The 26,124-nt window shown below is 35.8% G+C and overlaps 1 protein-coding gene across 2 annotated transcripts; it reads left to right on the top strand.

Moving 5' to 3' along the window:
* The first annotated feature begins 67 nt into the window (after positions 1 to 67).
* Positions 68 to 24,172, top strand: si:ch73-173p19.2. Of its 2 annotated transcripts, none has more exons than XM_021470377.3 (20): positions 68 to 254; positions 1,968 to 2,046; positions 2,645 to 2,742; positions 3,356 to 3,484; positions 4,656 to 4,777; positions 5,295 to 5,421; positions 6,030 to 6,112; positions 7,168 to 7,261; positions 7,346 to 7,558; positions 8,965 to 9,115; positions 11,010 to 11,143; positions 11,261 to 11,421; positions 11,500 to 11,593; positions 12,913 to 13,031; positions 14,931 to 15,138; positions 15,220 to 15,327; positions 17,519 to 17,596; positions 18,073 to 18,190; positions 19,843 to 20,014; positions 22,225 to 24,172. In XM_021470377.3, the coding sequence occupies exons 1-20, from the start codon at positions 135 to 137 to the stop codon at positions 22,310 to 22,312; spliced, it is 2,496 nt and encodes an 831-aa protein (XP_021326052.1). In that variant the 5' UTR covers positions 68 to 134; the 3' UTR covers positions 22,313 to 24,172. The 2 variants fall into 2 exon arrangements, with proteins under 2 accessions (XP_021326052.1, XP_073797086.1); XM_073940985.1 differs by lacking the exon at positions 68 to 254 and adding an exon at positions 1,455 to 1,659.
* Positions 24,173 to 26,124: the final 1,952 nt, after the last annotated feature.

The following is a 26,124-nucleotide window of genomic DNA, read 5'->3' as shown; positions in this document are numbered from 1 at the left end:
CTATATTGATCCAGAGGACACACAAGTACACTATTGATCTGACACACAGACATTTAATAGACCACAAACCAGACGCTCATTGCTCAGCTGTGTCCATTTATACAAAAAAAATATTCAGTGAGCAAAACCCTTTAATGATGAGTTGTTTATTTCGTAGTGAGGAGATGTGCCTCGTTCAGCTGTTTCTTCAGACTGAATCGGCCCACAACTGCATCAATGAACTCGGACATCTTGGACTGGTTCAGTTTAAAGATGTGAGTATATGAACTCCTTGTATATGATTATTACTGTAATGATAGCTTATGTTATTTATTCTGCATCTGTGACGACAAGTTGCTGAACAAAATGACTGCTGAAAATGTGTTTGAGCATTGTTAGGCCTTCAGTTGTGTCAATAGCTACTGTTTATTTTTAATGTTGTGATGAAAGATTTATTTGTCAGATTGTCTACAAAACTGTATGGATTTTTTTAAATATAGTCTGCTTTAAGCTACATGGATATACAGTTGAAGTCAGAATTATTAGCCCCCCTTTGATTTATTTATTTATTTTTTCATTTTTAAATATTTCCCAAATGATGTTTAACAGAGCAAGGAAATTTTCACAGTATGTCTGATAATATTTTTTCTTCTGGAGAAAGTCTTATTTGTTTTATTTTGGCTAGAATAAAAGCAATTAAAAAAACAAAACATTTTAAGGTCAAAATAATAAGCCCGTTTAATTTTTTTCACTGTCTACAGAACAAACCACAATAACTTGCCTAATTACCCTAACCTGCTAACCTAATTAACTTAGTTAATCCTTTAAATATCACTTTAAGCTGTATAAGTGTCTTGAAAAATATCTAGTAAAATATTATTTACTGCCATCATGGCAAAGATAAAATAAATCAGTTATTAGAAATGAGTTATTAGAGATGTGCTGAAAAAAATCCTCTCTCCGTGAAACAGAAATTTGGGAAAAAAATAAACAGGGGAGCTAATAATTCTGACTTTACCTATATATAATATAGAATAGCTATGAAATATATATTATAGGCCTATATAATATTATATTTGTATATTTGCTAAAATGTATTGTAAAGTTTATTTATTGTTAAAGTTTATTTAATATATTTTCCTTTTTTTATTTTGATAATATACTTTAAAAGCATTTGAAATATATCTGTCAAATATATTTTCTAAGAAAATACAGATATTTGGAAGAGAATATGAATTTGATGTTTAAAATGTTTAAAGTAAGGAACTCCACAATCTGATCCTTGCTGGAAAAAAAACATGGATCCCATTAAAATCATTACCAAACAATTAGAACATCTGTGATGGAGTATATTTTTATTATTGAAAGGCTTTGAATTTGGGTATGTGAAGGTTCAAATTATTTAGACTTTCCATTTTAAATAGCCTACATGTTTTATTGGGCCTCACAGTCAATTCCTTATTTATTATTTTTATACAGTACGAGGTTTTAAGTTCATGTTGAACCTAGCTGACACAGAATTTGATTTCACAACACAGGCTGAACGAATTAATCAATATTAACACAGCAGAATGAGATGAAAAGTTATGTAGCCTACATTTAGATGAATAAGTGACCCCTGCTGGCGTATTATTATTTTTATAATTTTTTCGAGCCCGCGTGCCGTTCTTCATCGTGTGAGTAAGTGTACCATTCATTTAGAGAGATAAATAATTATAATTTATTAATTTTTTTTTTGTGTTTAGGTAGGATTCTGAAACTATGATCGATTTACATTGTTAAACGACAGTTAAAAACTCGCGCTGTTTTAGCTAAAGACTTGGTCAGGAACTATTTTTCTGGCGGAAGAAAGAATGATATTTAGTTAGTGGTTTTACATAAAAAACGTTTTGCTAATAATATTCCTTCTTAACAATAATACTTTGATTTTGTTTCTCGTTAATATTAAGGCACAACCCACACTCATTTGTTTTCATATGATCTTCTAGCTGAATCCTTGTGCGACAGCATTTCAGAGGCGATTTGTGAAGGAGGTGAAGAAATGTGAACAAATGGAGAGGATTTTGAGTAAGGTTTTTTTCTGATGCACAATTCTATTTTAACCGCTCTAATTTGTCATCAGTTTAATGTCATGAACTGATAATAAATAAATACTGCAGGATGCTTTAGTTTTTTATCACAGTGTGGTATATTGTAGTATATATACCTATTTGTAGAAAATCTAGTACAGTATTTGCTTATATTACTAGAGCTCTTGTTATCACAGCAACTGCAGAATTACCACAGCAAAATAATACAAGTACTGTACAATAGTATGGTTCAAAAACTCTATATTTACCATAAATTACTATATATTTTTTTCATATTGGAAATAGTTAATTTTGATATTATACATTTAAATATTGCAAAGTCTCTTATTATTAAGGTGATCTAGCCGTAAAACTTTGATTACACTTTTAATTCATGAACCTTTTTTTTTTACTAAACTACTATAGTATTTTTCATGTTGGAAATGCTTAATATTGTCATATATAAGTTTTAATATTGCAAATATTTCTATGTAGTTGTGATGTAGCAATAAAACTTTGATTACACTTTTATTTTATGACATGAACCTTTACTATAATCGTCCGACTGTTTTGTCTTGAAACTGTACATCATTCAGGGTATCTTGAGAAGGAGATGGTGAAATCTAACATTGTAATTACTGCAACAAAGGAGAAGGAGATGGTTCCATGTGCTAGAGACGTGCTGGAGCTAGAGGTAAAACATCACTTTTAATTTTGCATTTATATTGTTTCAAATAGTGTGTGTGTGTGTGTTAGCTCCGCTTTTGCCCGCTTGTCAGCAGCACTGATTCTGTAAGATATTTTTCAATTCATTCTTCCAATAGGGATTCAAAAAAAAAAATTATGGTACCAAACCAACAAGCTATGAGGAGAATTGGAGAATTAAAACATTTGATTTGAAGCAAACAATATACAGTATATGGCAGTGGTCACCAAACTTGTTCCTGGAGGGCCGGTGCCCTACAGATTTTAGCTTCAACCCTAATCAAACACACCTGAACAAGCTAATCAAGGTCTTACTAGGTATACTTAAAACATCCAGGCAGCTGTGTTGAGGCAAGTTGGAGCTAAACCCTGCAGGGACACCGGCCCTCCAGGACCGAGATTGGTGACCCCTGGTATATGGGGTACCTCAGGAATCTGTTCGCTTCTTTTCTTCCCTTTGCAGCTCTCTAATATAAAATACTTGATCATGAATGGCCAAGCCCTTTTGCTCTTACAGTTCCCTGTTTTAACACAGTTTGATACACAGCGAGACATTCAGTATGTTATTGTGATGTAATGTTTCCCTTTAATTACAACTTTAGTCTACATTTGAGAAGTTGGAGCAGGAGCTGCGAGAAATCAACCATAATCATGACACACTCAGACAGAACCTGATCGAGCTGATGGACATTGACTCTCTGCTGAGGATGACCGAAGACTTCTTTGAAGAGGTAAAAATTTATTTTATTTCTCGGCATGTTTAGTTGGTTGTTTTAAAGGAAACCTATTATGCCCCTTTCCACAAGATGTAAAAGAAGTCTCAGATGTCCTTAAAGTTTGTATGTGAAGTTTCAGCTCAAAATATCCCACAAATAATGTTTTATAACTCTTTGAAACTGACCCTTTTAAGCTTTGATGTAATTGTGCCATTTTGGTGACTGTTGCTTTAAATTCAAATGAGATTTTGCTGTTTTTAAAAGAGGGCGGAGCTACAAATGCCTATGTGTCAGATTTAAAAACAAGAATAACATTCTTTGCTAAGGTGCATCACGGGGCTTTCTCACTCTGATGACATGTACAAAGGGAGAATGTCAATCAATGAGTTTCTGCAGACTGTTTTTATCAAGTGTAATTATAAAAAGTAAAAAAAAATTTAATTAAGTTAAACTTTTAAACAACTGTGTTTAAACCCCTTATAAAAGTGATTTTTGCATAATAGGTCCCCTTTAATAATTACTCAAAAATGTATAATGTAATTATATATTGTATTCATTTTTTTTAATCTTAATTTTGGTTTAAATGATTTTAGTAGTTAAACTTTCTAACTTAATAATTAAAGGTTTTATTTACAATATACATTACTGGTCAAAAGTTTGGAGTCAGTTTTTTCACTATTAATAATAATTTATGTTAAAGTTATTCTGTTCATCAAGGTGGCATTTATTAAATGTAAAAAAAAAAAATGTTAAATACTTATTTATTAAACATTTCTGTACTACTTATTGTATATTGTTTGAAATGAAATTATTACTTCAGCCATTAAGGCTTTTATTACTATTACCATTAATAATAATAATAATAATAATAATAATAATAATAATAATAATATTAATTAATATTTCTGAAGGAGCATGTGACTGGAGTAATGAAGCTGAAAGTTCATCATTAAATCACTGGAATAAATAATTAAATTATAAACTACCTTTGAACAGTTATTTTATAGCGCATTAACATTTTTAAAACTTTTAAAAATTCTACTGACCCCAAACTGTTGACCAGTAGTGTATATATTAACTGTCTGAATATTTATTGACTCTATTAATATATAATGTGCCATTACAAACCCATATGATTTTTTTATGTGATCACAAGGGTATGAATTTACAATTGCTTGTTATTTAGGCCGAGTCTCTGCTGACCTTCTCTGAGGCTTCGTCTTATGACTCGGTGTCGATGACCATTTCATCATTCATTACCAGCCGCAGAAACAGCAGCTCCAGCACCTCTGGGCCTCTACATCTAGGGTATCTCTTACATTCTGCTTGCATCCTAGAATGAGAATCTACCAGCTAGAAAATATTTTGCAGCATCCCTTTTATAACAAATCATTTTGATGTCAACGGTATATAGTTAGAACAAATGAATGAATAAATGAAATAATTATTTCACAAGTGATGTTTAACATTATTTTCTTTTATGTATGTCTTATGGAGAAAGTCTTATTTCATTTAGTTTGGCTTGAATAAAAATAAATTAAATAATTAAATAAAAACTGATATATATATATATATATATATATATATATATATATATATATATATATATATATATATATATATATATATATATATATATATATATATATATATATATACTGATATATATATATTGACTGATGAAATAAACAACTGTTGTCCAATGGCTTGCCTAATTAACCTAACTTGCTTAGCGACACCATCCTAATTAACCTAATTGACTGAGTTTTTATTTTTGGGTGAACTAAGCTTTTAAAATTAATGTCATGTCTGTACATGTTTTAAGCTTTATTGCAGGTGTTATCAAACAAGAAAGATTTCCTGCCTTTGAAAAGGTTCTCTGGCGACTTTTTCATGGCAATTTTGTCCTTCGGCATGCAGAGATACAGACCACAGAAGAACTTGAAGCAGTGGTAAGAGCATCCTACTCTTACTTTGTATTTACCATAAAATAAATCTACAATTCTTATTTCTTTTTTAAATTCATTTTGCATTATTTATATTAAAATTATTCATCCTGGTGCATTACATATTTGAAGGTTTTCTTTAATTAAATTCCCTTTTAACATCTCTTTTCTGATTGGTGTTTACTGGTACAAGGTGTGGGACTTGATTGTCTGTTGTGAATTGAATGACTGACATGTCCCGCCCCTTGTACCAGTAAACACCAATCAGAGAGAGATGTTAAAAAGGAGGGAAAATTATTTTGATTAAAGAATACCTTAAACATAATTTTAATGCAAAAGGATGAATAATTTAGAATAAATAAGGCAATTTCTTTTATTTAATAAACAGCAATATTTAAAGTCATGATACGTACTCAATTAAATAGTCTATTTTTAACGTTTTATTTTACATTGCACACTAATAGGTAAAAAAAAAATATATTGAGACTCAAATAAGTGGGTTAAACAGTTTAATCAAAACTTTCAGGCAGACTTTTAAGTCAATATCTGTAAATATCTATTGTTAATAAAAATTACAGTCTAATGTAGTTTAAAAATGTGTTTATTTTAAACAGCGGGGAGCTGTGAAGAAAGATGCGTTCATTATATTTGTCCAAGGAGATCATGTGCGAGAAAAGATCAGAAAAGTTTGTGAAGGGTGAGAGACTCTGTTGATTTTTTTATTAATGTTTTTTTCATTAATCTCAATTTATTTTTCTTTCAATAAATCTGAGGGTGGTAAAGTTTTTATTTCTATATTTCTCTTATTTTATTTATTGCAATGCAATTTTCTCCTTCTAAAGCGAATGGTATTTAAATACAGTTTTATTAGTTTTTGGTGTTTTATTTTTGTATTATGTTATTTATTGTGTTGTATTTGATTGCATAAAAAATAAAACTATACAAAAATATAACTGACACTTTTTAATTAACTTCATAGCAGTTCTTTCAAGATTATTAGAAAATAAGTACTTGGACATATTGCCACCCTCTTCTTACTCTGAAAGTACCTGGAAAGTACTTTTTTCACTTGTATGGGTTAAATTAAAAACATGCAAAACATTAAACGTTGTCTTATTTGGTTTAGTTGACTGTTTCTTTATCTACAGAACAAGATATTTTCACAGTATTTCCAATAATATTGTTTCTTCTAGAGAAAGTCTTATTTGTTTTATTTCGGCTAGAATAAAAGCAGTTTTAAATTTTTAAAATAATTTTATAATCTATATTATTAGCCCCCTTAAGCAATATTTTAGTTTGATAGTTTACAGAACAAACCATCGTTATACAATACCTTGCCTAATTCCCCTAACCTGCCTAATTTACCTAGTTAAGCCTTTAAATGTCACTTTAAGCTGAATACTATTATATAGTAAAATATCTGGTAAAATATTGTGTGCTGTCATCATGGCAAAGATAAAAGTAGAAATGAGTTATTAAAACTATTATGTTGAGAAATGAGTGAAAAAAATTATTTCCGTTAAACTGAAATTGGGGGAAAAAAATATTCATGGGGGCTAATAATTATGACTTCAACTGTATATTCATGTGGAGTATTTTAAATAATATTTTAATCCCAATCACAATCGTATTTTTAGAACGACCCAGTTGTAGTGTAACATGTATATTTATTAATGGCTGTAATTTTAGTACAGTATATTTGCATTAGCTTGATGTTTAGATTTACATTCTGTAAAATCCTTTGACAAACAGGTTTCGTGCCAGCTTGTACTCGTGCCCCAAAACTTTATACGAACGCAAGGAGATGAGCAACAGCATAATGACACGAATGGAAGATCTCCGACTGGTCAGTCAAATCGATATTTTTCATATTTTATCGGGAAGCAACCTTCAAAGATAAATGTTGTGAATGTTTGTGTTTCTCCTGAAGGTCCTGAGAAGAACAGAAGAGTATCGTGCTGGAGTTTTGAGCCGAGCGGCGGAGCACGTGCAGGAGTGGGGCAGTAAAGTCAAGAAGATGAAGGCCATTTACTACACACTCAATCTCTGCAACATAGACATCACACAGAAGCTGATCGTTGCAGAGATCTGGTGTCCGGTGTCAGATCTCACTGTAGTTCAAAACGCACTCATTAAGGGATCAGTACGTGTATTTGTATACGATTAGTGTGCAGGGGGAAAATTATACATTGATGGTTGGGGGGATCAATTTTTTTGGTAATGTTAGTTTGTGTAATACATGCTTCAGTATTTATTTAAATTACATCTTATTTATTATTCATTAGAGGCGAAGCAGTGGCGCAGTAGGTAGTGCTGTCGCCTCACAGCAAGAAGGTCGCTGGTTCGAGCCTCAGCTCAGTTGGCGTTTCTGTGTGGAGTTTGCATGTTCTCCCTGCGTTCGCGTGGGTTTCCTCAGGGTGCTCCGGTTTCCCCCACAGTCCAAAGACATGCGGTACAGGTGAACTGGGTAGGCTAAATTGTCCGTAGTGTATGAGTGTGTGTGTGGATGTTTCCCAGAGATGGGTTGCAGCTGGAATGGCATCCGCTGCGTAAAAACTTGCTGGATAAGTTGGTGGTTCATTCCGCTGTGGCGACAACAAATTAATAAAGGGACTAAGCCGACAAGAAAATGAATGAATTATTATTCATGAATTTTTTCTTTGACTTATTCCCTTATTTATCAGGGTTCGCCACAGCAAAATGAACCGTCAGCTATTCTGGTATATGTTTTACACAGCGAGTGCCCTTCCAGCCGCAACCCAGCACTGGGAAACACCCATACACACTCTCATTCACACACACACTCATACACTACGGCAACTTTAATTCATCCAATTCACCTATAGCGCATGCCTTTGGACTGTGGGGGAAACCAGAGCCACCGGAGGAAACCCACGCCAACACGGGGAGAACATGCAAACTCCACACAAAACTCCACACAGAAACGCCAACTGGCCCAGCCGGGGTGGTCAATCCCCCCTAAATAATACTGACCTTTAAATGGTTTTTAAAAAATGTAAAAGTGCTTTTAATTTACTGTGAAAAATACTGTGATTTTTTTTTTGCTCTGTTAAACATAATTTGGGAAATTTGACTTCAACTGTAAATGCAATAATTCAATATTAAAAATCTGATTAAGCTTTGAATTGCAGTAAGCTTAGCATATTAACATAAGTGGCATACGCAGATTTTAATCAAAGTATTCAGGCATCTAAACACATTAATGGCGTTATTTCAATTCTGAACAATGTGCCCATCACTATTTACTCACACAAGTGGTTATAAACCTTTTTGAGTTTTTTTCTTCTGAACACTAAAGCAGATATTTTGAAGAAAGCTGAACCTGTAACCATTGACGTCCATAGGAAAAACAGAGTAGAAGTCAATGGTTACAGGTTTCAGATGAATGAAACTCAAAAAGGTTTGTAACTAGTGAAGGTGAGTAATTTATGATTATTTTGGTGAACTATCCCTGTAATGTGATCAGTTTGGATTTATTATTTCCTCATATCATGCAGGTTTCTCATGTTTGCTGGATTTTTCTTTTAGGAGCAAAGTGGTTCCAGTGTGACTCCAGTTCTGAATCGCATTCAAACCAAGCAGACTCCTCCTACTTTCAACAGAACCAACTCATTTACTGAAGGATTCCAGGCTATTATTGATGCCTATGGGGTCGGAACCTATCAGGAGATTAACCCAGGTGATTGGCTGGAGCACTGTGGTCTTCTATATCACTACTGCATCACATACATTCATTCTTCTGTTTGAGATATACAGTTGAAGTCAGAATTATTAGCCCCCCTTTGATTTTTTTTCTTTTTTAAATATTTCCCAAATGATGTTTAACAGAGCAAGGACATTTTCAAAGTATGCCTGATAATATTGTTTCTTCTGGAGAAAGTCTAATTTGTTTTATTTCGGCTAAAATAAAAGCAGTTTTTAATTTTTTAAAAGCCATTTTGAGGTCAAAATTATTAGCCCCTTTAAGCTTTGTTTTTTTTCGATAGTCGACAGAACAAACCATTGTTATACTTGCCAAATTAACCTAACCTGCCTAGTTAACCTAATTAACCTAGTTAAGCCTTTAAATGTCAATTTAAGCTGTATAGAAGTGTCTTGAAAAATATCTAGTCAATTGTTATTTACTGTAATCATATCGAAGAAAAATTAAATCAATTAGGAGTCTGCTTTATATATATAATAAATTTATAAAATAAAAATAAATTAAATTAAAAATACATATATATATATATATATATAAGTAAATAATAAAATAAAAATTATTTACTGAAGTATTCCAGGCTATTATTGATGGTTCGTATCCTATCAGGAGATCAACCCAGGTGATTGGTTGGAGCGCTGTAGTCTTCTATATCATTACTGTATCATACATACATTCATTCTTATATATAAATAAATAAAAAAAATGTTAATGTTTTTTTAAATGAAAACAAAAATGACAAATATAATAAAAAAAATTTATAAAAAAAATTAAAAAATAAATAAAATAAGAATAATAAATTGAATTAAAAATTAAAATAAAGTAATAGGGCGAAGCAGTGGTGCAGAAGGTAGTGCCGTCGCCTCACAGCAAGAAGGTCGCTGGATCGAGCCAGTTGGCGTTTCTGTGTGGAGTTTGCATGTTCTCCCTGTGTTTGCGTGGGTATCTCCAGGTGCTCCGGTTTCCACCACAGTTCAATGACGTGGTACAGGTGAATTGGGTAGGCTAAATTGTCCGTAGTGTATGTGTGTGTGTGAATGAGTGTGTGGATATTTCCCAGAGATGGGTTGCGGCTGGAAGGGCATCCACTGTGTAAAAACGTGCTGGATAAGTTGGCGGTTCATTCTGCTGTGGCGACCCCGGCTTAATAATGGGACTAAGCTGACAAGAAAATGAATGAATGAATGAATAAATGAATACAAATAAATACAAATAAAATAAATAAATAAAAATTCAATAAATTTTATTTAAAAAATAAATAAACAGAAATAAAAAAATAAAATAAATTTAATTCTAAATAAATAAATAAATAAATAAATATAAATAATTAAATAAAATATTTATACAGATTAGGAAAACATCAAAACAATTCCAGTTTCTCTGGATTTTTTCGACTATTATTTTCTGTTTTATAATGGTTTATTGCCACAAACACACACACATACATACACATACACACACACACACACACACTTATATGTGAGAGTGAGCAATAAAGAATTAAATACATTTATTTATATAATATATTACATTAAATAGTATTGGATTTGTTTTATTACTGTTTTATACACTCCTAAAATATATCTGCTGCTTGTTTAAACTACTTATTATTGAGTTCAACTAACACAATTCTTCAGTTTTTTGTGAGGGACAACCTAATTGCTTTATGTTCAATCCACTTAAATTAGTAAAAGCGATTAAGGTAGCCTAACTGATTTACTTTTGGACAACATGAAGGAATTTTGTGGAAACCCTGCATTTTTTACAGAGTATATTGCATATTGCACACACCACGCACACAACATTAAAATATTACATATATAATGAAGTAAACTTATTACTATGTAATCATGCATTTACTGTATTTCCTCAGCTCCATACACTATCATAACCTTCCCCTTCTTGTTTGCGGTGATGTTTGGAGACTGTGGTCACGGTCTGCTCATGGCACTGTTTTCTGTCTGGCTCATCACACAGGCCGACTATATAAGAAAATGGAAAAACGAGGTATTGCATGGCATCGGCAACAGTGTTTATTTGCATCGACATGCCAATTTTAACCCTGCTTAGAGTCTCAAAAGCGTATTTTGGCTTATTTTTTCATTCATTTCTTTTCCCTCTCAGCTTACAGATGTCCTGGTCGGTGGGCGTTTCATTATTTTGCTCATGGGATTGTTTTCCATATACACTGGGCTCATTTATAACGACTGCTTCTCCAAGTCCTTCAACATTTTCGGTTCTTCCTGGTGTGTTCGGCCCATGTTTCACCCTCACGGGTCTTGGCAGTACGTATGTAAGATGGACACTTTCAGATTTAAAGTGGTCTATATTCCATTTTAATCAGTTTTTTCCTTGTATCTTAGAAATGAAACACTGCACGATCATCACCATCTTCAGCTGAACCCGTTTGTGCCTGGAGTTTTTTCTGGTCATCCGTATGTGTTTGGAATTGACCCGGTTAGTGCATACAAACATTTTAGGCCAATACTTGGTTACACTTTTTTCTCTTTTACTTTTGACGTAATTTATGTTTAGAATTAGATAAATATAGTAGTCAGCATATGAATAGGATCAGAAAGTTTTTCCAAAATTGTGTTAAATACCTATTTTGTCCCTTTTAATAAAACGTAAAACAACTCTCTGATGTCCCTAGTGTGTGTATGTGAAGTTTAATCTCAAAACACCGCACAAATCATTTTTTATAACTCTTTGGCCCAAATTGTGCTGTTTGAGTCACTGTCGCTTTAAATTCAAATAAGCTTGTGTTCCCGCCCTCTTTTCAAAAAGGGTGGAGTGAGAAATGCCTGTGTCAGCACAGCGGCAAATTCAAAACTCTATCGCCCCACTCACACGGGGCCTCAACGTCAACGCTTGACTGAAGGCGTGTCTGAAGTTGGGGCTGACGTGATCGTCATAGCAGCGTCAGCCAATGAAATTCAGTCAGCAATAGGCCACTGTCTAGCTGGTGTATTTGCATACAGCGATCTGATTGGCTGATGCTTCTGTCTGTGCTTGAAATGTTGAGCTAGTCCTAACTTCTCAATGCCTTTGAAGCGGCACCGACGGATCCACAATGCAGTTCGGCAATGCCTGACTACACCCATTCAAAGCGAATGGGAAGTGTTGACGCTGACGCCCGTGTGAATGTTTGTTTCCCAGAGATGGGTTGCGGCTGGAAGGGCATCTGCTGCGTAAAAACCTGCTGGATAAGTTGGTGGTTCATTCCGCTGTGGCGACCCCGGATTAATAAAGGGTCTAAGCCGACAAGAAAATTAATGAATTTCAATAATAATATTGTGAGGTGGGTGACGCGGTGGCGCAGTAGGTAGTGCTGTCGTCTCACAGCAAGATCGCTGGTTCGAGCCTCTGCTGGATCAGTTGGCATTTATGTGTGGAGTTTGCATGTTCTCCCTGCGTTTGTGTGGGTTTTCCCCACAGTCCAAAGACATGCGATACAGGGGAATTGGGTAGTGTATGTGTGTGAATGAGAGCGTGTGGGTGTTTCGCAGTGATGGGTTGCAGCTGGAAGCCCATCCGCTGCCTGAAACATATGCTGGATAAGTTGGCGGTTGATTCCGCTGTGGCGACCCCTGATTAATAAAGGGACTAAGCCAAGAAGAAAATGAATGAATGAATATTGTGAGGTTTTGTTTTAGCAGACTGTTAGCTTTCATATTTAAGTTTGTGTAAACCTTGGCTGTTAAAACATTATAACATTATTCATTACGCCTAAATGCATCATAACATACCCCTTTTTCCTTTCATTTTGATTTTAGATTTGGAATATAGCATCAAATAAGCTGTCCTTTCTCAACTCCTTTAAGATGAAAATGTCTGTCATCTTGGGTGTGGCTCATATGCTGTTTGGAGTGACCCTGAGTTTGGTCAACTTTCTGTAAGTATTTTTATAAGGCCGTACTCACACTAGGTACAGTTGCCTCGAACCGGGCCAAAGCACGCTTGTCCCCCCTCCCGTCTCCCCCGACGACCCGCGCTCACACCATATCGGGCCTCGGCACGCTTACGTCATCGCTGCTGCTCTTTTCAGTGAGAAGCGCTCTCTATGGCAAGCCTTTTTAGCATTTAAATCTTTGTTCTGACTCCATAAATATATTTAGAGATATCTCTAATTATATTTTGACTAGTCCTAATTATAATTCGACTAGTCAGAATAACAATTAGAGATATCTGCAATTACTATTGTACTAGTACGAAATCAGATTGGAGATATCTGCAAATAAATTATGACTAGTCATATTCCTCCATAAACTTCCATTGAAAAATATTTGCAGATATCTCTAAATGAGTTTTGACTAGTCACAATTGTAATTAGAGATATCTCTAACTGAGTTTTTACTAGTCATAATACATTTGGAGATATCTTTAATTCGTCATATTTAGAGATATTTACAAATATTTTTGAAGATATCTCTAATTAATTTATTAATAGTCGAATTACAGTTGTAGATATCTTGAATTGGATTTTTGACTAGTCAAAATTCATTTGGAGATATCTCTAATTACAATTGTGACTAGTCAAAACTTAGAGATATCTGCAAATATTTTTCAATGGAAGTCAATAGAGGAATATGACTAGTCAGTCATAATATATTTGCAGATATTTCCAATCTGACTAGTCGAATTATAATTATGACTAGTCAAAATACAATTAGAGATATATCTAAATATATTTATGGAGTCAGAACAAGGTTTAAATGCTAAAACGGCTTGCCATACGCTCTCACCCAGTAGCACAGTGGAGATTTCTCTAGTTATATCCTTTCAGTCGTTTGTTATGTAGTGACATGCAGTCAAATATTTCGCCAAACAGTCCTTAGGGATGCGGTGACACGCAGTCAGATATTTTAATGGACAGATCCGCCACTTTTGGCGCTCATAAACAATCCTAAAGCTCTCGTGCTGCAGGAATGAAGAGGTCTGCTGAAGGCGCGCAGCTGTCGTGCAGTGAGGGGTTTGCGTCTTCAATAAACTACGGCAGATCACTTTGCGTTCAGTGATTTGCGATCACTAAACAGTAAGAATGATTAATAAATCCATATAAAACAGGCCCTTAAAAGTCACGTCTCGCTTTCAGTTTCGGGCTTTGGCGCGTTTTGCACTCACACACAAGTGTACCGCGCCAAAGCCCAAGTGATCCGCGCTCAGGCACACCTCTTCCAACGGGGCCAGGGCCGGCCAAGTGAACCGTGCTTGAGCGCGATTCAGCGCACTCACACTTCTCAAATGATCCGGGAAACGGGCCTGGGCACGGTACAGATGGCATAGTGTGAGTAGGCCCTTAGACAATCCCAAATAACAAATGCTGCATATACAAAAATCATGAAATAATGATTTCTTCTTATATATCAAAACAAAAGTAATGATTAGTCAAAGAAGAAAATTCATGACTACAGAAAAGTCATTTGAGTTCATTCAGAAACGGTGTTTCTAATATAATGAATAACTCCTGTTGGGACAGTCGGTGGCTCAGTGGTTAGCACTGGCGCCTCACAGCAAGAAGGTTGCTCGTTCGAGTCCCAGCTGGGTCAATTGGCATTTCTGTGTGGAGTTTGTATGTTCTCCCCATGTTGGCGTGGGTTTCCACCGGGTGCTCTGATTTCACTTACAGTCCAAAGACGTGAGCCATAGGTGAATTGGATGAACTAAATTGGCCGTAGTGAATGAGTGTGTGTGAATATGAGAGTGTATGGGTGTTCCCAGTACCAGGTTGCGGCTGGAAGGGCATCCACTGAACTATCCCTTTAAAATCATCTTTTCCATTTCCTTTTAACAGACATTTCCGAAAGTTCCAGGACATTTTGCTTCAGTTTGTCCCTCAGCTTGTCTTCATGCTGTGTCTCTTTGGATATCTGATCTTCCTCATCCTCTACAAGTGGAGCGTCAGCCTTAGCTCTGAAATGGCTCCCAGTATTCTGCTGCTCTTCATCAGCATGATGCTGTTCGATTACCAGCCTGACCACAAGCTTCTGTATGGAGGACAGGTTTGGATTTATGTTTTTTTTTTTAACTCCTGGCCATTCACAGTCAAAGTTCTCAGCATTACAGGTTGTAATTCTCTCCAGAAAGCTGTTCAGATCTGCTTGGTTGTGACGGCTGTGCTGATGGTTCCTGTACTGCTGCTGGTGAAACCTTTTCTCATCTACAGAAGCCGTATGAAAACCAGACATCAGGTGGGAGACTAATTTACCAATATCAGTAGCTTTTTTACAGAGGGATTTTAACTAAAAGGTATTAATGTTTATAAAAAAATTATGTGTAGTCTAATGGCATGAGCACTCCGGGTGCTCCGGTTTCCCCCACAGTCCAAAGACATGCGGTACAGGTGAATTGGGTAGGCTAAATTGTTCGTAGTGTATGAGTGTGTGTGTGTTTCCCAGAGATGGGTTGCGGCTGGAAGGGCATCCGCTGCGTAAAAACTTGCTGGATAAGTTGGCGGTTCATTCCGCTGTGGCGACCCCGGATTAATAAAAGGACTAAGCCGACAAGAAAATGAATGAATAACGGCATGAGCTAGTACTTGAAAACCAATGGTGTGTGTCCATTTTCCACTTTTGAGGACATTGTGTACATGTAATAATGATAAAACTGAAGGCTGATGATACATTTGCAGCTTTTTATAATACAGGATGGTAAAAGGATGGTAAACTTCCACTGATCTGTTGTAGATATGCAAGAACAAATGTAAATACATGCTAGGGTCAGGGCATGCAGCAGACATTCGTAAACCAAAGACAGGCGTGGGTCATGGGAAGGCAGAAAGCAGACGGTAATAGAGCACAGTTCAAAGGGCAGGCAGCTAACAATCCAAAATCCAGGAAATCAATCCAAGGCAGCATCAGAGGAACACAATAAATGGGGACAAGCAAAACAAAACTTTGCACTAAGTAATTGAAACACATGTATTTATTTGATGCCAGATAGCTTTCAGGTACTGCTAATCAGAGTTCAGCATGGGGTTCTGGAACTTGTAGTAGGCTAAATCAAAACTTGGGACTGTCAGGAGAGGAGGACCTTTGCTGGTGAGTGAGGTAAGTATTTGGGGTTTGGCGTTAACACGCAAAAATTACTAAAACTCAAATTAAAAACTATATAAATATTACACATTAAAATATAGATATTGAAAAATGCTAAATTACTAAAACCTTAAATAAAATAAAAATTAATGCATAATATAGAAATAAAACATTAACAGAAATTATAGAAATGATTATAGCAAATAAAATAAAAAAATATATAATATTATAAAATATTAGAATCTATATATTAGCTACTAAAAACTTTAATAGTATGTCAAGTATATCAAAATAAGCTTTAATAATTAAAATATACAACATAGGCTCTTTCTGAAAACGCAACTCTCTGTACATTTCTGGAGATCGCAAATTATGTAGCCAGAGGTATGTATAATGACATTTAATTTTTTTAACGAACGCTACGGGGCGGCATCTTTTCGCGCTTACCAGCTGACCGCTTACCGTTGAATGGACAGCTTTCCCGCTGTGACCAGTTTGTCTTGTTAGCTTGCCATGTACGTCGACAGACTTGAAACGCAGAGAGAAGTTGACCACGACGACGGGGGCTGAAGAACGGTTCCAGAAAGCAGGTAAGACGACAACAAAAGATAAAAAAATAAAACAAACAAGTACAAACAGGGGGAGAACGTGGTAAAATCTGAAAATTTGGTAAAAAAAATCAGATGAGGGCTTTTCTTTTTCTGGATTGACAATTGTTGGTTGGGTTTAGGGAAGTGGGTCGCCAGGTCAGTCATTAAAATTGGTTGGGTTTAGGGAAAGAGGAGGGTGGGTCAGTCGATCGTTCAGTCAGTCACAGCAGCCTCTGGTGGGTTTACGTGAGAACAGCAGGCGCGAATAACACTCCCGAGAGAAATTTGAGATCATAAAAAGGCATACACAGAGGCCTCTCGTGGATTCGCGAAAACTCAACTGCAAAAAAACGTAGCTCCTGGGACGTATTTTGGGGTCTCCAGAAATGTATATAGAGGTACATTCTCAGAATGAGCCTGAGTTGGAAATATAACATGTATATGAAGATAAAATCATTAAGAGAGATTGCAGAATTTACATTTTTGGGCAAACTATGCCTTTAGATTTTATCATTTCAAAATTTTTAATTCAAAGATTAAATTATTTTATTATGACTATATTTTGTAGTTTGCACAACAGTTTGCATTATTGCACTTCATTTTGTGTGCTATATTAATAGCAATCTGTTGTGGAAATTAAAGAAAGAATTTAACTGTACAGGGAAACTTTTCTACTGTGCATTCATTGGCCACATATGACAATATAAATAAAATGAAAAATAGTTAAAAGGATTGTAACTAACTAGGTCTTTACGCAGGTTTTTGGAAACAGTCTGGATGATCAGCAGTGTACAGATAAACGTTCGTCATTCGCGCGTCATCAGAAAGATGAAACGGTAAGCTCTAGCTATATGAAAGCTTAATTGAAACACTCTGAATACTGGTATGGGTCCCACTTTATATTAAGTGTCCTTAACCACTATGTACTTGCATCAAAACAATTTACTTACTGTGCTCATGATGTATTGCAGTACACTTGTGGTGCTCTTGAGGTGGGGTCGAGACAGTTATGGTGGTATGAGTGGGTTTAAGGGTGGTGTAAGGGATGACAACAGTGCAAATAAAGATGTATTTACAGAAATTAATTACAGATGTAATTACAGGCAGGTATTTAATCAATCATAACATGTATTTACACAATAAGTATACTGTAACAAATGATTAATTCCAGTGTAAGTACCACTCATAGTGTTAAGGCCACTTAATATAAAGTGGGATCCTGTTATAGCTTGAAATACAAATTCTTCAAATGTCCATATGTGAACTACCTGTATGCTGTTCAACCAATAAGATCAATGTTGTTTTTCTTAAGGTAAGCATGGGGGATGTTTTCGTATATCAGGCCATTCACACTATCGAGTACTGCTTGGGCTGCATCTCCAACACAGCCTCGTATCTGCGGCTTTGGGCACTCAGCCTGGCTCATGCAGGTTTGTCCTGTCACACTTCAGTTTAAAGGGGCAGTTCACCCAAAAATATGGTTTCCGAGAGAGTTGAATGCACTCCAATTAAATAAAAACACATGCAAATAGAAAAACCACAAGCAAATAAAAAAAAACATCTTTGCCGGTTGGACAGCACATATATGTTGCAAATCCTCACAACGAAAACACAAATAGAAAACACAAAAATTAGAGTTTTGTGGTTTGCACAGCCACAGAGATGATAACGATTATGATTCAGAGCCCCAAAATGCAGATGTTGAGTAAATGAACTGCTAAAATGCATAAAAAATGTCAAATGTTTGGTTGAAAAACACCTAGTGGTTTCGTATAAATCTCTCTTGGACTGAAACACTATCTGACATAGATATCAATTAAGTAAATACACCTCAACAACAAAAATTGTGCTGCTTGTTCAATCTACTTACTTAAAAAAATGAGCTGTTCTTGAGTTTTTGGGGGAAGAACTTAAAGGTGCAGTAGGTGATCTGCCAAAATGCTAACCGCTTAGCATATTATCTTTAGACGGCGAGGAGGGACTGTGATTCAAAGCCACACCCCCTGAAATCGCGAGCGTGCGCACCGCGTCACAACAGCAGACAGACAACCCACTAGCTCATGTCATTCGCCAGTTAGTTAGTGTTTAGCCAGTGCCGTGCAGGAATTACATTTATTACTTAGCCACACTTACATGCTATTTCAGAGCGAATATTCAGAGTAGCATGATAAACAGTTTAGGAAGGCTATCATTGTTCAAAAATGACCCAATGTGAATATAAAAGCAACTTCAGCTCAATAAAGCAGGTTAGGCGGAATAGTGCTATTTACTGATGTTTTGTTGTTAAACTAAATAAAAATCTACATTATGGATGCTGTCAAAGAACCTTATGAAACTGAAAATAATCACATCAATCTTCCACCGGGAGATTTCAGTGGCTGAACAACACGCCTGTGCATATAAGTCATTCATAACAACACAGTCTAACATAAGCTTAGCCTGACTAAAATAGTTTAAAACAGAACATTACCTCTCTAACAGTAATACTTCAGCCATGGTGACGTTCTTCCTCCAGTGTGCTAAAGGAACTCCAATATGGATTCAGGTTTTTAAAAGTTTCAATTCAGCATTTGATTTCTCCCGGTCTGTCTCGTGACCGCGCGGCCGCTTATGCAGACAGGCACGAGTGAATGGTGGATCTGCGTGAACAGATTCGCAGAAGTCCGAATCTACATTTGCTGACGGACAGTCTGAGCTGCTTATCGGAATTATGGGAGATCTCGGTCCGACTCTATTTAATTGGATGAACATTTTTTAGTTTTATGCTTTACCTAGAATATAAAAATACATATAAACACATTTAGATCATTTACTGTAATCATTACTATTGGACTGTGAAGAGACTTTCAACCAGCACTACAAAAAATGTTTCTGAAGACAATCTCCTACTGCATCTTTGCTTGTTTCATGTTCAATCCACTTCAATTTGTAAAAGTTATCTTAATCATTAAAGGAATTGTGTGGAACCCAGCATTTTTTACAGTGCATTGACCAAATATTCCTTTTATTTGAACTGTCTCTTAAAAAAGACACTGGAGTAAATTGAAAAGTAAAATCAAAGTGTGTGTTGTTCTGTTTTCAGAGCTGTCGGAGGTTCTTTGGCGGATGGTGCTTCAGGCGGGTTTGAAACTTTCCTTCGGTTTGGGCTCACTCATGCTGGCGCTGCTCTTTGCTGCTTTCGCCGTTCTCACCGTCACTGTTCTTCTGGTAATGGAGGGCCTGTCTGCATTTCTGCATGCTTTACGACTACACTGGTAAGACCTAACACATGGTATATGAACAACTAGTATGAGACTTCATTTAACGGTGCATCTGTTCTCGTTTGATGTCTTATGCAGCGTGTAATGAAGCATAATAGAGCCATCTGCCAGTTAGAACAGAGTAGGGCTGTCTTGCCTAACCAATCAAATTAAAGTAAGTCCATCTGACAAACCAGAGCAGAGTGGGGCTAGTTTACCTGAACAAATCAGATTAAAGTAAGTCTATTGGACCAATCTGAGCAGAGTAGGACTATTTTACCTGACCAGTCAGATCAAAGTAATTCCATCTGGCCAATCTGAGCAGAGTAGGACTATTTTACCTGACCAGTCAGATCAAAGTAATTCCATCTGGCCAATCAGAGCAGAGTAGGATTATTTTACCTGATAAATCAGATTTAAGTAACTCCATCTGACCAATCAAAACAAGAGTAAGGATATCTTACCTGACCAGTCAGAGTAAAGTAGGGCAATCTGAGCAGAGCATAGTTGGGCTATTTTAACTAACCTGACCAATCAGATTAAAGTGCGGCCATCTGGCCAAACAGAGCAGAGTGGGGCTTTCTTACCTGACCAATTAAAACAGAGTAAAGAAATACTACCTGTAAGATCACTGTAGGGAAATTTGACTAATCAGAGCAAAGCAAGGATATATTATTTGGCAGATCAAAGTAAGCCCATCTGACCAATCAGAGCAGAGTAGGGCTATCTTACCTGAACAATCAGATCTAAGAAAACCTATCTGACCAATCAAAGCAGAGTAAGGACATCTTACCTGACTAATTGGATCAAAGAAAGTCAATCTGACCAATCAAGGCAGAGTTGGGCTATCTTAACTGACCAATCAGATCTTAGTAAATCTCTCTGACCAATCAAAGCAGAGTAAGGATATCTCACCTGACTAATTGGATCAAAGCAAGTCCATCCGACCAAACAGAACAGAGAACATCTATCTCACCTAATAAATCAGATCAGTAAGTCCATCTGACGAATCAAAACAGTGTAAGGATATCCTATCTGACCAGTCAGATCAAAGTAAGGCGATCTGACCAATCAAAAGAGAGTAGGGGTATATTACCTGATTAATCAGATTAAAGCAATCCATCTTACCAATGAGAGCAGAGTAAGTGTATCCTAAATAAGCAATCAGATCCAAGTAAATCTATTTGACCAATCAAAACAGAGTAAGGATATCTTACCTGACCAGTCAGATCAAAGTAGGGCTATTTGACCAATCAAAGCAGAGTAGGGCTATGTTACCTGAGCTCTCACATCAAAGTAAGTATACCTGACCAATCAGAGCAGGGCAGCACTGTCTTACTTGACTAATCAGATCAAAGCAAGTCCATCTGACCAATCAGAGCAGAGTAGGGCTATGTTACCTGAGCGATCCGATCAAAGTAATTCCATCTGACCAATCAGAGCAGAGTAGGGTGCTATGTTACATGAGAGATCAGATCAAAGTAAATCCATCTGACCAATCAGAGCACAGTAGTGCTATGTTACCTGAGATATCAGATCAAAGTAAATCCATCTGACCAATCAGAGCAGAGTAGGGCTATGTTACCTGAGAGATCAGATCAAAGTAAATCCATCTGACCAATCAGAGCAGAGTAGGGCTATGTTACCTGAGCGATCCGATCAAAGTAAGCCCATCTGATCAATCAAAAAAAGTAAGGATATCTTACCTGATCAGTCAGATGAAAGTAGGGCCATCTGACCAATCAGGATAGTAGGGCTATCTTAAATGAGCAATCAGAAAATGAGTGTTTTTGGGCCTTAAATGGATGCAAACTTTTTAAAAAGGCTTTAAAAATAGCACGAGGACACACTTTAACATTGAAGAATCAGTAAGTGTTAGCATAAATATAGCAACCTTGCACCTTGATCATCGTAAGCTGCATGTTAGTGAAGGTATTTGACTTGTTTGTGACCTTTGACACGGCATGTTTGTCTGTCTATATTTAATCTATTAAAGTTGAGATATTCCGTATCTGGCTGAAAAGTCAAATGTCCCTGTACTTGATTTGTGTCCAAGTTTAGTATTAATAGTGTTTTACCACATCATGAATGTAACACACAGTAATAAAACAGTAATAAAAGTTTGATCTGCACACAAAGCATGCTCAACCATTAAAAGAACAGCACAAAGCGATACAGATGCAGATCAGATGAAAGTTTTACGTGTTTTATGTGTTTGTTTTCAGGGTTGAATTTCAGAACAAGTTTTACGAGGGGTCCGGATACAAGTTCACACCCTTGTCCTTTGACAGCCTGTTAAAAACAGAGCAGTAACAGTTATTATACATGGTATCTTGGGGTTTTACTGTAAATATTGAATTCAAGAAGTGCATATTTTATATTATAAATGCAAGCTTTTTGGCCTGATTTAAATATAGTTAAAATGTTTTGTGTTATATACTTCAAGTAAGTTAACGAAGGGTGCTTTCACACCTACACTTTTGTTTCGGAACCTGTCTCGTTTGCCCAGTTAGCGCGGTTCGTTTGGCATATGTGAACAGGGCCATTGCGCTCTGTTCCGCGGAAAAGTAATCGTTCCGAGATCGCTTGAATGAGGTGGTCTCGGCTTGATTGAAACGAACCCTGGAGCGGTTCGATTGCAGTGAGAAAGCGATCCGATCCGAGCGCGGTTATATCACAGTGTTTTTTGGATATGTAATAGGCATACAGCTATATGAAGAGAGAATTATGAGTATGGCGGGAAGTTTCGCGAGTCTCCGAATGCCCGCAAACAAGTGATGATCTCCCAGTAATCTCGCGTCTCCCTCCCGGTCCTCAAATAGGCATCGTCGAGCACCCTTCTCACTCCTCCCCACCGAATCTCTTCTCAGACACGTCGCGCATGCACCCTGTCAATCACCACCAAACCACCACCTCTCCTGACAGCTGAGCGGGACGCTGCAAAATAAACCCTGACACTCTGACCAATGTGAGGAGAGTTTACTCGCACGTGACTTGTTTTAGCTCTTTTGGTCTGATTAGAAACTTCAGTGTGAAAGCGAACCGCTCTAAGAGCAAATAGCAATAATGTAACATTCGTTATCTCTGTTTCGGAACAACTGAATCGATTCACAGGTGTGAAAGCACCCTAACTATACAAAGTAATAGCAAAAATGGTTATTATTAGGTAGGCAGCAGGGTAGTTTTGTAACAGTATAAGTTGTTTGCAATCACATGGTTCTTGTGATGATCCAAATTCAGATGAAGGGCAGGAAGTAAAAGACTGAATGTATTTACCGCCTAAAATGAAATGTAGCAACAAAAATATAAGAAATGTGTTTCAGTCAAAGAAAATGTCTTTGGAATTCTCTAATAGATCAATTTAATTGGAAAAAAAAAAACTTACCTTACAAATTCAGTTCCCAACAAAGTGTTACACAATATCTACCCCACAGACTGTATCTAAATGTGGTAATCCTAACTCAAATGATGTCTTTTGTAACTCAAGTATCGAATCAACTGATCATCTTTTTGTCAAATGCCCACGTTAAAGTGTTTTGGTCTGATTTATTTGGGTTTTTTAAATCAAAATGTAAGATTAACTTTGAGTTTTTCATGTGTAATATGATATATTACTTTACTCACGATTAACCTAACAGAATGCATAGTGTAGCTTCCTGGTTAAAAGATGACTAAGTCGTTCACAGATGGTTCACGATTCATTTATTGGTCACACTCCATAGAATTAGTTCGCATTATTTCATCATGAATCACCGTAAGAACTAGAGAGAAAATAAACAAACAACAAACACAAATAAATCCTAAAAACTTAACACTAAGCCAACATCAACAATTAAACATCTTTAACAAATAAACCAAATTACCTTATTTTTCCTCCAAACCAGGAGCTATAACTCATGAAGGAGGAATCCGTGAAGCAACCGTATACCTGTGCCCCTTTTACCGTGTTTCACCGAGCATTCCATACTTTGTTTTCATTCATTACTACACGCAATTTATACATCCGGTAAGCTCTGCAACTTTGACGTCATAATTAAAGTCCCCAAACAACTTAATAAACCAATTACCAACCTACGTCACACATGACGTCACACGGGTCCCCGGTTGCAAAAAACAGGCAGGCTACAATGGGAAAGATGTCGTGTTTTGCGGTAGGATGCCGAATTCGAGTCCAAAAATAGAAAACTTAACTTTTACCATACACCACACACTGCTTTAATACCGACTGCAGACGTCTTTGGCTAAATGGGAGCTGAATGAAGTGAAGAGCTAATTAGAAATGCTTGACTCTGCAGTTCTCATGTCATATCAGGTCAGTTCACGCTATGCTGAATCATACACATCACTCGTTTTTGATTGCAGAAATGATTTCAGCAAAAACAGTTAAATATGGTTAATTAAACTGCTGACACTGAATGCTAAGAATGCAACGTGAAAGTTTATTAAGGTAAACTTAGTTTTATATTCACACATTCATTCAATAACAACTTGTGACACACTATCTATATTGTTTGCCACGGCACTTTGAATATTCGGTCTGAAATAACCTGCAAGTGTGACTTGAAAACAACATTAGCACTGTTTATTTGACTGTGAATAATGTTGTATATTGATAGTCATTGGCTGTTGCTAATATTTCGCTATTTAGAGTTTGCAAATAATATTTTTATGAAATTATATTATTAAGGAGAAAGTCTGAATGTGCGAATATAAAACCAACTTTACCTCTATGTGTACACTGTAAAAAAATAAATCGTAAAAAAAAGGTCAAATGACTGGCAGCTACGGCTGCCAAACAAAAACCATAAAATTACGGCAAAATTTCTTTGTTTAAATAAAGTGCAAAAAATAATAAATCTACAGATATTTTCATTAAAATATTTACAGAAAAACATTGTTATTTTACAGACTTTTCCTAGATTATTCCGATCAAATCCATTTAATAAAGTAACACAATAAGAGTTTTACAGAGAAACACTGTTATTTTACAGACTTTTCCTAAATTATTATGATCGAACACCATCAATAAAGTGACTGCACTAAAGGTTCAAGAAAAAACAATGTTATTTAATTTTTTTTTTTACAATTTAACGCCTTTAATAAAATGCCAAGACATGCTCTTGGTCGTAATTTAACAGTTTTATTTTGGATCAAAAAAGTTTGGAAAAACATCAAACGAGATACAACTGATTAAAATTCTCACAACTATAACATTACATTTTATTGAATAGTATTACTTTAAAACATGTAGAGGTTTAAGTTGTGTGAAATGATTCAGTTCCAAATCTTAAATTAAATGGAACTGTAACGTGGAGGGCACGCTGACAAAGAAGTGCAGATTCAAATGCAGGTTTATTACACAGAGATGGTCAGGCAAGCGGGTCAACACAGGGGCAAACTGCATACAGATGTATGCAGTGAATCCAGAGTCATGGTCAATTAACAAGCAAATGATCAGTCCTGGCAGCAAACAACTTAAACAATTAACAAACAAAGCAAGGCAAAAGAAGAGAAACGCGTCATAATGTTCACAGTAGCAGTATAACAAGACTAAGCAATTGGTGCGTGCGTCTGTGCTGCTTTTAAAGTGCATGTAATCAGTTCATAACAGTCCTCCAACTGTGTGTGTGCAATCAGCGGAATCTGGAACAGGTGTATGTGAGCACTCTTAGCGTGTTACTTTATTAAATGGATTTGATCGTAATAATCTAGGAAAAGTCTTTAAAATAACAGTGTTTCTCTGTAAACATTTTAATGAAAATATCTGTAGATTTCTTATTTTTTGCAACAAAGAAATTTTACCTTAATTTTATGGATTTTGTTTGGCAGCCGTAGCTGCCAGTCATTTGACCTTTTTTTACGATTTATTTTTATTTCTTTACAGAGCAAGCAATTACAATTTATTACTTTAATTTTACGTAATTTTAAATGTACTTAAAAAACAGGAAAAAACACTGTAAATAATACGTCAATTTTTTTTGTAAAAAACAGACAAATTGCTGTAATTTGTCATTACTTATATAGTACATAAAATAACATTCAAGCCGTTAATTTACAGATATTGTTTGTAATTTTTACGAACTTTTGAATATAATTTAAAATAACAGAAAAAATACTGTATAAAT

This window comes from Danio rerio, chromosome 24, assembly GCF_049306965.1.
Source record: "Danio rerio strain Tuebingen ecotype United States chromosome 24, GRCz12tu, whole genome shotgun sequence".
NCBI lineage: Eukaryota > Metazoa > Chordata > Actinopteri > Cypriniformes > Danionidae > Danio > Danio rerio.
The sequence above is the reverse complement of the archived record's forward strand: the minus strand, read 5'-3'. Positions and strand labels throughout refer to the sequence as shown.

Excerpts from the sequence above, each read along its gene's own strand:
- si:ch73-173p19.2 (XM_021470377.3), top strand. The coding sequence starts at position 135 with ATGATGAGTTGTTTATTTCGTAGTGAGGAGATGTGCCTCGTTCAGCTG. Across the intron at positions 15,328-17,518 it reads GTATGAAAACCAGACATCAG|GTTTTTGGAAACAGTCTGGA; the intron begins GTGGGAGACTAA and ends GTCTTTACGCAG. Across the intron at positions 18,191-19,842 it reads ACTCAGCCTGGCTCATGCAG|AGCTGTCGGAGGTTCTTTGG; the intron begins GTTTGTCCTGTC and ends TTCTGTTTTCAG.